Raw genomic sequence first — 14087 nt, forward strand, 5'->3', positions numbered from 1 at the left:
GAAGGAAAGGGTTTACTTGGCTTACATTTCCACGGCACTGTTTGTCATCAAAGGAAGTCCTGACAGGAATTCAAGCAGGGCAGAAACCTGGAGTAAGTTGCTGAAGCAGAGGTCATGGAAGAGGCAGGCTTACTGTCTTGCTTCCTCAGCCTGCTTTCTAGTAGAACCCAGAACCACATGGGCTTTGCCCCAACACATTGGGCAATCCCTATCAATCACTAATTAAGAAAATACTCTAGGGTTGGAGGGATGGCTCATCGGTTAAGAGCACGGGTTACTCTTCCAGATCAATGTCTGCTGCTGCTGTGGGGACCATGCCACATTGCTCGTAGTTTTCCTTTAGGGACAAGGCATTCATTCCTCCAGATACCAGACCCATTTTGGAAACTGACCCTGTTGCTGTTAAATTATAAAAAAAAAATGCTGTCTTTTATCCTACACTAGGTCTAGCACCCTAGTGCCCCAAGACATCTGGTAGATACCTTCATCTCAGTCAGCAAAGCGTCTCACTCGCTTTGCTCCATCCCATATCACACTGCCGATGGCTTCTCTCTGAGCCTGGCAGCACTCTCTCTACCCATCTAGTTCCCAAACCAGGTTGCCACCATGCCAGACATACACATCCCAATTCCATGGTGGCCTAGTGTCTCCAGTCAGCGCACATTCTCTTTAATTAAATTGCCACATGAGAGAACACACAACGCAATAACCTCTGATTCAATTGAAAAGATATAATTGCCCACCTAAACATACAAAGCCCTGTACACATCCATCCCTTAAGAATATGCATAACAACCTGTAGATGTGCAGAGAGGAATCTTAACATCCGCCTACCATGTTCTCTTGGCTCCTTCTCCTTCCTCTCGCTCCAGTCTCCTCCTCTCTAAAACCTTTCTCCCACCCATCCTTTCTTCTTGTCCAATGACAGGCCTCGTTCCATCTTGTACCTGCCCTCACCTGCATAATGACATCATCCCACACTGACCCCAGTCAGTCTGTGTACTGCATACCACATCTAAAGGCCTTATGGGCTCTAGGCCTATGATTTGTTCTCCCCCACCCCCTTCTTGTCTATATGGCAGTTCAACCCTTCCCTCTACCCAAGTCTGTTTCTGTCTGTGCTTCTACTGATGACGCCTTAACTAAAACCTTGCAGGCCTTTGACCTCCTTGGGGAGAGCAGCACTTAACCTGGCTGTTCCAGCTCTGCTCCTCTCTTGCCGTGCTCTCCACCCCAACACCTTGTCTTTCTGCCTCTTTATTCTCCACCCTCCTCCTAGCCCTGCTTCCCACATTGCTAGATCAATGCATTTTTCCTCAATAGAGTTCATCCTTTCCTTTAAATTTACCAACAAAAAGAAATTACATGGCTAGTTCTTGAATTCGTACTAGTACGTCTCAATGGCTTAGCCCAAGCTTTCAAAAATATTCCCTTCTGTGTATTTTCACAGTTTGTAAATACCTGGTATAATTTTTTAACCTTTTATTATTTGTGAGTTTTACATCATGCACCCCAATCCCACTCATCCTTTCATATCTGCCCCCTGCCCTTGCGGCCTACCCCTCAAAAGGGGGAAAAAAAAAAAGAACCAAAGCATAGACATCTCGTCGTGGAAGCTGTTTGTCCCACAGTATACCCTTTTGTCCTCACATCGTTACTTGCAAATGTTCACTGCAATGAATCCAGTTCCAGGCCTCTGGATTCTGCTACACTCACTATCAATACAGGAGTCCTCTCGGATATCTTGTTGTTGCCTGTGTCATGGGGATCCTGCAGCTTTGGATCTGCAGGACCGGCCCTTTCACATGCTCCAGCAGTTCATAGAAGGGGCGGATTTAGGGATGGGCCAACTCAGCGCCCTGGATCTGGTAGCTGAGTTGGTCAGCCCACCAGCTCTTCTGCACCTGTGCCACCAGGGCGAGCTCTCCAGCACCGCCCAGCTAGCTTACCAAGTTCTGCAACCAGCAAGAGGTAGGACCAGCTCCCTTGCTCTTAGGACCTCTAAGCCAGCGCTTCCACTGCCTCAGCGGGGAACAGTGGAGGGCATCTCCCTCACGCACAGGCTACCCCATGACAGGCAAGTGATCCAACAGCTGGCTTACCTGTGCCCTCGCCACCACGGCCAGCTCTTACTGTTCTGCCAACCAAGGTGTAAGGCCTATTCTCTGGAGTGCGGCAGATGGTGAGAGGCCAGCTCTTTAGAATGTCCAGCCAGTGACTGCGGGACCAGCTCGGCACCCGTGGGTATCTACGTGGTCCCAGGCGGCAGCCCAGACCAGGGATGACCACGTGTTCTCTAGTGGTAACATGAACCACAGACAGCATAGACCCTTGTTAGTGCATGGCTATGGACCCAGACTTGGCCCTCGGTGGAGCACAGGTTGGGGCTTCATCATGACCTCAGACAGTGGGACTGGCTACTCCTTTCCAGTCTTGCATCTGCAGGTCCTCCTCTCTTCCTAACGCTCAAACTGTTTCGCTTCGCTTTCTCTCCCATCCGCCCACCACACACCTGCACGTCGTAGTGACTTCCTGTTGTGGGCAGGCCATACTGCTAGCAGGCCTCTGGGTGTCTTCCTTTGCCCACAGTGTGTGGAGTGGCTCCGGGTGTGATTTTTAAGAGCGACTTAATATTTCAACAAAATACCTAATCAGAAGTACTTAAAGTTATGCCTTCCCTATGATACATTTAGAACTCTTTCCATGGTGGTTTAAGGGGAACTCTAGAGGACTTTTCTGCCCCAGCTTTGTTGTCCCGCAATGGCACTTTTAAATTATTTATTTTTATTGGCGATATGTTTCCTGAGGATAATTTCCAGGATATCCTGCACGCTCATATTCCTATTTCACCACGTTCTTCCCTTTCTTTCCTCCCTTACAGTTTCCTTCCCCCACTCTTCTACCTCCACCCTTTCTTGTTTGTGTATAGACAGATTTAATGTATATGTATACAATCCAGGACCCAAAAACCCGAGAACACACGCAGTAATTGTTGTCTTGTTGAATCTGCCTTATTTTTATTAATACGAAGATTTTTCCCCTTCCACCTACTTTTCAGGAAAAAAAAATCACCTAATTTTGTTGCACGTGGCTGAATACAACCGCATTGTACCTGTATTCCACAGTTTCGTTTTGGGAATATTTCATGCGTCTACAGAATATATTCTGATGATCTCCACCCCTCCCTCAGACTCCCCCGGACCTCCACAGTATGCTTCCCTCATATATATGATCCAAGTAGTGCTGGTTATATGCACACAGATGCAGGGTCATCCACCGGCGTGTGAGCAACCTACCAGTTGTCTGGCCCCTCAAGGGAAAAGGAATCCCCTTTCCGGTGGAGTCATTAATTGTTCCTAGGCTCTCAGATAGGGATAGGATGCTAGGGACCCTCCCATGCTGAAATTTTGAACTGGCTTGATCTTGTTCAGATCTTGTATGGGTAGCCATGGCTACTTTAGGCTCCTGTCTGCAAGAGTTATGTCATGTTCAGAAGACAACATTTCACAGCACTCATTCCCATCCTCTACCACACACACACACACACACACAGAGAGAGAGAGAGAGAGAGAGAGAGAGAGAGAGAGAGAGGCTTCCGAGTCCATGATGTTCCCTGAGCCTTGATAAGAGTTTGGTATAGATGCCTCATGCCCAGCTGAGCATCTTTAGTCACTTATACTCAGCGGTTTGACGTTATCTTCTGCAGTAAGAAGCTTGTCGGACCAAGATTGGGAGCAGCACGTGTCTACTGGTAACAGGAGATAAGGGGACATATTCTACATTTCCTTTATTCATTTGTTGAGGGAGGGAGTAGAGAGTGCAGATGACCAAGATTCGTTTGAATGTACTTTTCAGCTGGATCGTAGAGCAGTTCTATGTTTAGTCTCTTAGGGTCCGCCATCTTGGTTTTCATGATGGTTGGTCCAGTTTACAGTCCCACAATCACCCTCCCAGAATCCACGTTTGCTTTCTTAAGAATTTCCAGCCTCTCTGCTCCAATCTCATTCATTTTAATTTGTCTTTCCTTGATGGCTGTTAAGGATGAACGCTTTTCTTTTAGTTTGTTGGACACTTGTGGTTCATCGTTTGAGAACTGTCTATCTCATAAGCCCTCACATTAGAGTGGGTGGGTGTTTCTGGTTATTTAGTTATATTTTAGCTATGTAATTTTAAGTAATTATAAATCTAGTTAGTATAATTAACAATCTTCTGTCATCGGGTACCATTTGATTCAAAACAAAGAGTGCCCTTCACAAACAGAAAGAATGAGAGATGCATTTTAAACTCTTAAGACTAAGTTAAAATAAAGCTTGTTCAGCAAACTTTGGGGGAGGATACGGTGGAAAAGAGAGGGGTATGGAAGAAAATGGGGGTGCAACAAAGAAGAAAGTGGGAAAAGGGGAAGAATAGAAGCGAGAAAGAAACCAAAGTGAAACAATTCTTAAAAAGAGACCGTTAATTCATGATTAGTTTTGTACATAGTATCTCAGAGCTACTGAATGGTGGTTCCCAGAGACTGTACACTTAATTTTGTGAAATAGCATTGGAAGAACATAAGTACTTATTATACTTGAAGTTAAAATTAACAAAAATAGAAACAAGAAGAATAACGTATGGTAGAATTTAATTCCATCAATACCTTTAGATCATTCATGGGACTTCACAGTGTGACTATCATGGTACCAGGAAATGCTCAACAGATAAATGAATGCCAGTGAATACATATACAAAGAAATACCAAAGGGTGTGGAGATGGCTTAGTTGGAAAATGCTGGCTGCACAAGCAGAGGCAGGCAGAGCCTAGGGACCCACAGGCCAGCCAATCTAGCTAAAACCACACATTTCTGATTAAGAGGGGCGGGGGGACCGTGTATCAAATGATAAAGTAAAAATTATAGTGGAAAACACTATTACTCACCTCTGGTGTTTTCAGGGAGTGCACGGGAACGCTATATATGTTTTTGTATGTGTTTTTTTTTTTTACTAAAATGTGAATAGAAATCATACTATGAAAACGATTCCATCTCGTATTACTGATATAAAGATAGACTTTTGAAATAACACGTGTTAACATCTTTGTCACTTCTTACAATGCTTTATTTTGATGGGGTTGAGGGTCTCCTGTATTTTATATTTGGACTTAAAAATCACTGTGTAGATAAGGATGAGTTCTGATCCTACCTCTATCTTCCAAAAACTGGAGTTCAGACATATGACCCCCGCACCCAGTGTATTGAATGCTAGGACTAACGTCTTTCTCAATTTCTGTTTGCATAGAATGTCTTTCACCACATGCTCATGTATCTCTTAAGAAGGAAATGGGTTTCTTGTGGACAGCATATAGCTGGGGTTGTTTTTAAATCACTTAAGTGCCCTTCCCCCCCCCTTTTCTTTTATTGGATATTTTCTCTTTACATTTCAAATGTTATCTCCTTTCCCGATTTCCCTCCAGAAACCCTCTATCCCATCCCCCCCCCTACTTCCATGAGGGTGTTCCCCCACCCACACACCTACTCCCACCTGCCTCCCTACCCTGGCGTTCCTCTACACTGGGGCATCGAACCTTCACAGGACCCAAGGCCTCTCCTCTATTGGATGCCTTTTGATTGCAGAAATTGTTATATTTATTTCATGATAATCGATGTTATCTTTATTAGTGTCCTTTTATGGTAACTATCTAGTGACAAAAGAGTTAATTCACCAGGAAAACATAAGAACCATGAATACATACGCATCCATCATTGATACATCTGAAAATGCAAACAAATATTAAATAAATGAGAAGTGAAAGAAAAATAAGAGGGGAATTTCAATATCCAGTTTCAGCAGTGTATAGATTATGTATATAGAAAATTAATAAGAAAATGTGGGGTTTGAATAATATTTTAGACTATGCAGACATACACAGAATGGTAGCAACAGAACAGACATGGTCAAGAACCCATGAATCGTTTGCCAGGATAATTATGTTTCAGAACTAAATGAAACTTATCAAATTAAAAAAATTACCACGTCAATTATCTTTTCTGATCATAATATTATGAAACTAAAAATCAGGAAAAAAACTCAAAAGTATGAGAAAATTAAGCAACATGTTCCTGAACAATAGCAGATCGAAGACATCAAAGAGAAAAAATGCAGAGACCTGTAGGGTCAGTTCTAAGAGTAAAGTTAATGGCAATGAGTGACCATGGCTAGAAAAAGGAGTCATCAAGAATAAACCACGAGGTTACTCCTGAGGAAAAAGAAAGAAGCAAGCATGGAGTAGGCGGGGCATAATAAAGGCCGAGATGGAAGTAAATTAAACACAAGCCAGGGAAAACAAAAAAAGAAAGATCCACAAAGCAAGAGCTGGTTTTGCAAAAAGACACCCTTCACAGGTGTCCCTTTAGCTAGTCTGGGTCCTGCCGAGAACAGAAGCCTGACTCAGAAACGCCCGCATCTCCGTTTCCGATCGATGCGTTCTGCATTCAGGGACTGAGATTTGTCCATAGAATTTACAGAGTCTGTGTTTCTTTCTCAATAATTCTAATTATATATCCCTGGAAAGCTATTTTATGCAAACTTCGAGTGGATACTTCCTGTGTTGTTACTGAGAACCTTACCATGGAAGAACATTCACCTTCTCCCTGTGGAAGATCTGCCTTGTCAGCTATTTATCAGTAATACCCTATAGAAAAAGAAAATAAATTCGCCTTTTAAAATACACTTTTCACAAAATTTGCTGAAAGCATTAAAGTTTTAAGCTTTAAAACGTTAACCATAAAATGTACATATATGTCGAAAATACATTAAGGATTTGTGTGCTGTGATTTTAATGTTCCTGCTATTTTAATATTTAGGGATCAAGAAATACAAGATGTCATTAGCCTGGGTGGAAATCTGACGAAGAAGAAAGGGCTAAATGTTTGAGGAAACCACAAGGCTAGTTGTCCTCGATGACAGAAAATCTTTGGACACTCAGTGACTCTGTAAGCCAGGAAATCATCCGGATCCATTTTCTAGGAATACAGCGTGGGCCGGAGCGCGCGACCGCTCTCCCGCTCCCTTTGTGAGAAGCACTGCGTCTAACCAGCATCGTCTAAGCTCCATATTTTCCTACCCCACAGACCAGAAACTTGTTTATTCTCCGTCCCGTATAAACAAAGGTCACCAACCAGAGAAGCCACACTTTGAGCCCTCTGTGAGGGAACAGCTGAGGAAAAGCTTGGAGAAGCCAGAGATTTGGACACTGGGTGGCCTAGAGAACTCGGTGAGATGAAGGAAATGACCTTGACGATTCCTCTCAGTTAAGTGGGAAGTAAGGGGAAAGGGAAGTAATTAAATCCCCAAGTAAATCCGGGACTCCAATAGTCCCAAATATTACAATTACTGTTTTTGCGAATCCCAACCTAACTACTGAGGATATAGAAGTGTATTTCAAAATGGGAGTAAAATCTGCTGTGGTATTTCCCATGGGAACTTTAACTCTGTGGTGGAGAGGGAGAGCATGACTTCTGGCTGTCAGTCACTGAAAAAGCCTAGGGGAGCCTACTGAACCGATAAAGAGCACTTGCCGGTAGCATTCCAGTTGTAATCGGGAACTTGTCCATTTCGTGCATAATAAAAGGCCATCCGCCTGTTCAAAAGGATGGTGAATATACCGTAAGTTTAAGAATGGTTACAGTTAAAATGGTCTTAAATCGCTATATAGAATTAATTATAGTCAAATAATTTGTTAGCACCTTCACTTTACAAACTTGAATTCTTTCATCTGCTCATCAGGAGAATTGGTACATTTTATTAAGAAAAATACAACTGCATTAAATGGAATTCCGTCTAAAAAATCAATGAACAATAAAACCAACAATTGTTTCTTCGCTCATCTCCATCCCACATGAAGGCAAAGTATTGGTCTTTTCATAATTATATCTCTGGCGACAGAGACACATAGTGCCTAACAGATCATTCTTCTGACAAAGAATAGATGTATGCAAGAAAACACCAAGTGTATCAAATATCGATGTTTTATTAATATTCAAAAGGTTTAAAGTCTTTCAATTTTTATATACCAACAAAATTATATCGAGTGAAATAATAAACATTTTTTAAATAAAGACCCATGTTTCTATAAGAATTCCTCTTCAGTGCTGTGACTTGAACCCAGGGCCCTATGCATGCTAGACAGGTGCTAGACACTGTGCCACCATCCAGTGATGCACTGGAACCTAAGAAGGATGATTGGATTATCAAGAACATCTCCTTGATGAAATAAAGTCCTCCTGTAAGTCCTGTGCCCACTCAGTTAACAGAGGTGGAGAACGTCCACACGAGAAATTTAAAATGAAGATGGACTAAGTTAAATCAGAACTAAATTAAATGCAATTGTTAGAGCACGTTTACAATTTAAAAAAAAATTCACTAAAAGAAGCTTCAGCAGTGGTTTCCACTAAGGCCTCTACTCTCATAGGTGTCCTTTGCTTTTTTGTTCCTAATAAGTACACATAAATAATGACATAATATACCATAATCTTTTTCAAAATATAAAACAATAGTCTCTTGCCATGCATGCACTGGGCCTCATGAGTTCTCTTAACTGTTCTGTTGCTTGAGGGGAAAGGAATATGAACACCTTACTCTGTCTTGGACTGGTATGTTAATAAGGAGAGGAACCCCTGATATCAGAAAAAAATATCATTTTCTAGACAAAGTAGAGATGCTAAACAAGTCAACTATAATATATATATGACATATATTCTAAAAATATATGTATATTTAATATTACATGTATTAATATGTTTACATATTTTTAAAAGATTTGTAAGCATGCTCTGACAATTGTATATATATTTACATGCAGATAAGCCTAACCATGTGCATCTATTCAGACCTGCATCTACCTATGTTATCGAATGGTTCTTCTTATAAAAGGCATACAATCTGACAAAGGAAACACTAGGCTATGAAAGAGAGGGAAAAAGACAAATTGGTAAGTGACTATGAACGATATGCTTACTTTTCAAACTCTGCAAAGCCCCTTTGGAAAAAGACACCATTCTACAGGAAAGAAAAAAGGGGGAGTCTAAAAGGAAGACAGGAAATCAAAATATTCTCCTCCTTAAGCTATGAAAAGAAACTTTTTTGTGATTTGCAGTAGGGTGTTGTTGAAAACACAACTGAGGCCTACTGGAAACATGGAAGAGTGGGGGCAGGGAGTAGGGTAAGGGAGACAGAGGAGGGGGCGGGAGAGTAAGAACAAAGTCTAATAGCACATACTTATCAAAAAGTTATAGTGAATCGTCATGTGTATGCCAACTTAATTAAAAATTCAGAATAGGATGTCAGGAGAGGTGCAGAAGAGTGACTATAGGAAAAATATTTTATGAAAAATAAAGTTAAATGGTTAGAATAATTTTTTTTTTTTTGGTTTCTTAAGACAGGGTCTCTCTATGTAGTTCTGGCTATCCTGGAACTTGCTGTGTAGATCAGGCTAGGCCTCAAATACACATAGATCTACCTGCATCTCTCCAGTGCTGGGATCAAAAGCATATGCCACCATGCTTTGGTATATGTTTTAGTAACAAGAAATAATGAAGGTATTTTGAAAATCCGAGGTGGGAAGTAAATTCCTGGAAATACAAGGGTAGACTAAGAAAGACACAGGGCATATGTGAAGCAAGCTAATCATGGTATGGATTTAAGAAGTGGTTGTAAAGAAAGAGAATCCCAATCACTTGGCCATTGATAATTCTCCTTCAAGAAACATGGATTGGTGGCATAGAATTCTATTTCCTACTTCCACTTTGAGTTTGTGTAGAATAGTTATACAGTTGTGTCTTAGTCTCCTGAATAGTTAAAAGTTTTAGACTTTAAAAGTGAGCATCCTGGGATGTAATTAAAAACTCAAGATCGAAACTGACAGGTACATAAAGTCAAATGATTGGGAAAGCTTACAGAACCGGGGGTCTCAAGGAAAAAGAGCAGAAGTGACAATAAGTATAGGGAATCAAAAAAAAATTTGAGGCAGTCTCTCTATGTAGATCAGACTGGTCTCCGATTCAGAGATGTCCCTACCCTGTCCCGGGATGCTAAGGTTAAAGAAGAACACTACCACTCCTGGCAATCAAAGTTTGTATCTTAAATAAGAAGAGAAAGAGGAAAGCACTAAGTAAATTCCCAAACATAAGCAAGATACAAATCAGGTTACTGATGACACTAATGAAAAATAATTAAACATCGCGTGATAATATGTAAAATAGCAGAATAGCAAAACAAAAGAGATTATAAGAACAACGCAAGACAAAGTTTCCAGTCTTCCTGATGGGGGAGCTAAGGTTAAGGGGTGACATCAGTGTGGTAGGAGGCATTCAGTCATCTAGTTCATCTATGTGGAGATCATCAACAGAGCCACCAACAGCCACTAAAAGATGGCTTCTGCAAAGGACAAGCTAGAGGTGGGAGTGGGACAGGAAAATAAGTTATTCTGTCTTCTCATCTCATAAGGTTGCATGTTCGTTTTAACGTTTCCTTACCATATGGATAAAGTATTTTCTCTTTTTTCCAACATAATATTTTTATTGATTATTTGGGAATTTCGCATCATACAACCCGATCCCATTGACTTTCCAGTCCTCCCAGGTTCAACTCCCCAGCCTTGTGGCCTCCCTTCTCATCACCCAGAAAAATAAAAAGGGGGAGGGGGGAGGAGGAAGGGGAAGAGGAGGAAGAGTAGAAGAAAGAGGAGTAGGAGGAAGAGAGGAGGACAGGGAGGAGGAGGGAAAGAAGAGGAGGAAGGGAGGAAGAGCGGAAGAGGACGAGTTAGTGTTGTCCATATACTCACTGGAACAAGGTCAAACTCCCAGGGGACAGCCCCTTAAAGAAAACCGAATCCTTCCCCACCTTCATCCCCAACAGAAGCCATCAGTTGTGGAGAGCTACACTTCTGCCTCCTTACCACAATTTTTAAGAGTCCGCTTTGATGGATTCCTGTGTAGGCTGTTATTTTGGGGGCGGGGACGGGGTGGGGTGAGCGGGTGGCAGGGGTTATCACAGAAGCCTTCGATGTCCCTCTTAGACACTTCCTGCTAACTATCCTAGTATGCTTTAATGTGATCACCCCAAAGTGGATTCTTAGGGAGAATAAAACGACATACTCTTGCATGTAGAAGTAGTAAGCGAGGCAATACCAGAAGAACGCTATTACTAATATTACAATCAGTATCAGCATCACGAGTCCAAACAGGTCAACTGAAATTGAAGAAGACAGACATATTTTAATAGCCGATCAAAATTTTTTCATTTTTTTTTTGTAACTTTTCTAGTTCTGTGCAGCCTTTGCTCTTGGCTGTACACTCACAGATCACTGTTGAACATAAGGCTACAACAGCACTTACCGAATGTTCTAGTAAGACGACCATTAACACAGCGATCGCCGCTGTGAGATTCATCTAGGTTTTAGAAGTAAACAAATCTTTGCACCATTTTTCCCCTCTTCATTTTGCCTTCTATGTAACTTCTGGGGCTTTCTCACCAGGTAAGGCAGCGGGTGCCTCAGACTGCTGTGGAGTTGAGTGCAGACAGCACGGGGCGGCTTGTCGTAGGGGTGCCAGCCTTTTTACTATCAGGCACAGACAACCATGGCTGGGAAAGCTGATCTCTAAGTCTGGTGAACCCCACCCCCTTCGGACTAGATAATTGATTAGCCTAGTGTACGGAGAAAGGATCTAGAAGGGAAAACATCAGTTAGAAGATCAGAGTTTCTGTTCAGACCAAATGCAAAGTCGTTCTCTACAAGGTGCAAAGACAGACGACTTAAGCAGATCTATACGACCTGAAACAAACATGGATTCAGGGCAGAATCATATAGTTTCACGTCAATTGAGGAAAAAAAAATACTAGACAACTGTTTGATAGATGGAATTTTCTCATGAGAGTAATGTTCTCTTGGAAAAATCACCTGTTTGGGGGATTCTCTGGAAATTTCATTAAAAAATGTTAGAACTTTTTTTCCTCTGCTTTGTTAACTACCCTATCATACGCCCAAATTTGACATTTCAAATGTAAAGATTCCTTTTGGTAAATGATATTTGTGGTCTTAAGGAGTCACTATTCTTAGGGATAATTCTCTATACAGACTACATTAGCTGAGGAAATATGTTACAGTAACACCACTGGGCTCACTACATGTCCATTTCAGAACTAGCATGTACACACACACACACACACACACACACACACACACACACGTGATCACATATACACATACACTCTGTCAGAATTCCTACAACAGTAGAACACAAACATCCTTTAACAGTATCATACTGTTATGAGTATCATACAACAGATATTCTTACAAATGAATCTAAACTATCAAGTATTAGGGCAAGAAGCCTACCTGACTCAACTTCCATTACCCCCGCCCCCCGGCACAACCAAGGAGCTTAGACCAGAGGGCAGCAGTGAATTAGAGCTCTGGACTAGAGAATTTTACCAAATTCTCTAGCAGATCTAGTCGTTTAAAAATCCTTTAAGTGTAACGAGAGGAGGTTCTACCCCATTTGCAAGCCAATTCGAAGGAAGTCACCAACATTTAAAGGAGAACTCACCATTACAGTTCGCCCAGAACATAGAACTGAATTTACAGTCAGAATATGGAAAACAGTACTTTTTGCAAACCTTTTCTTCTCGGCACCAAATACACTGTGTGGGGAAAACAAAAGCAGTGTCAATGTGGAACTAGTGGAATACATATTCAATAAATACCAGACATTCTCAACACTGTTTTAGTGATAGTGGAAGCCATTGGTGGTCTGTGGATAGCCTTATCAGACTGGTGTTCTCAAACCACAGCAGCAGTGAATACTGGCTGCCCAAGGCTTACAAATTCCCCGTGGCAATGTTTACCCCAGGATGGCCAGCTTGCTCCTGAGGCTGCTATCCTCAAGGGCGAATAACTGACTAGTATGAAGTTCTAAACAGTGACCCAGGGAACACCTTTGCTTTTAGTTAAAGGACAATTCTGGTATGTCATTTTTCCCCCAACAGGTCAAGGGAAACGTAGATGCCCAGACCTTTTTTGGCTCTTGTCCCTTGTCTTCTTGGAATCCATTTTTCATGGGATTTTTGCACTACCTCAGTCACACCCTCACCGAGGTCCCCCACACTGAAATTCCTTTTTATGATGCTGCATTTGGAGGACTTAACCCAAAACCTGTGTCAGGAAGTAGCGTTGAGAACTACCTGAGGTAGGATTTAAAATGTCTCTAATGTCTTTCCGAAGTCCCTTTTCTGAAGCATCTACTCTGTCTTCTGAGGGAGCCTTCCTATGTGACATAAGTTTCTGGTGTCCATCAGTCTTAACGTTGGTTCCCTACATCTGATCGCTGATGATCAGGAGGACTGAGCTCAAAGCCCTTGTCAACATAAGGCACAATGAGGACAACCACTCTGAGAAGAGACCAGAGCCTGGAAGAGGTGGACAAAATGTCAAGAGTGGAGCTGGAGAGACTGTTCAACCATCAAGAGGAACCGTTACTCCTTCAGAAGATCCGGATTTCAACTCCCAGTACCAAATCAGGGGGCTTACAACCAACCACCTGTAACTCCAGTTCTAGGGGAATCTAAATCCCTCTTCTGGGCTATCAGTGACACAGGCAAGCATGGGTACACATACATATTTGGCTGATCCTAAATACACTTGCATCATTCCTTGCTGCAGAATTCCAAGACTAGCAAAGGTAATGATTGACCCGATATAAAGAATCACCTTAGGCACTGCCTGAGAACAGAAGGTCTATCATGGACCAGCTTTTGTTCCATATTGGCCGAAATCAAAGGTCAAGTTCCAGCTGGTAAAGCAAATCTAAGACTGACGCCACTTAGGACACTGAACCTACTACCTTAGGCTATGGTTGAAAGACAGAAACTACAAAGGCAAGGTCTAGGCTCAATGGAAAGGGCCCACAGTTAGCCGTAGCCGTTAGTCCTCAGAGATCCTAAGAGTCAAGCTTGTGGAATATGGCAGAGTTTTCAGAGAGCGAAATTGACAATAAATGTGAACTAACTTGCTATTCAAGGGCTAAGCTGATTGACAGGCTCCAGTAGCCATG

The 14087-nt window shown here is 42.0% G+C and overlaps 1 protein-coding gene across 1 annotated transcript in view; it reads right to left on the reverse strand.

Annotated features, from left to right (window-relative positions):
- Window positions 1-274: 274 nt before the first annotated feature.
- The window catches only part of LOC116904472, a 28254-nt gene continuing 14441 nt past the window's right edge, over window positions 275-14087 (reverse strand). Inside the window, exons 3-7 of the mRNA XM_032907281.1 lie at window positions 12585-12678; window positions 11133-11226; window positions 7535-7618; window positions 2103-2296; window positions 275-399 (exon numbers count right to left, since the gene is read on the reverse strand). Of these exons, the coding sequence (XP_032763172.1) occupies window positions 275-399; window positions 2103-2296; window positions 7535-7618; window positions 11133-11226; window positions 12585-12678 (591 nt within the window). The remainder of the gene's footprint in view (window positions 400-2102; window positions 2297-7534; window positions 7619-11132; window positions 11227-12584; window positions 12679-14087) is intronic.

This window comes from Rattus rattus, chromosome 6, assembly GCF_011064425.1.
Source record: "Rattus rattus isolate New Zealand chromosome 6, Rrattus_CSIRO_v1, whole genome shotgun sequence".
NCBI classification, from domain to species: Eukaryota; Metazoa; Chordata; class Mammalia; order Rodentia; family Muridae; genus Rattus; species Rattus rattus.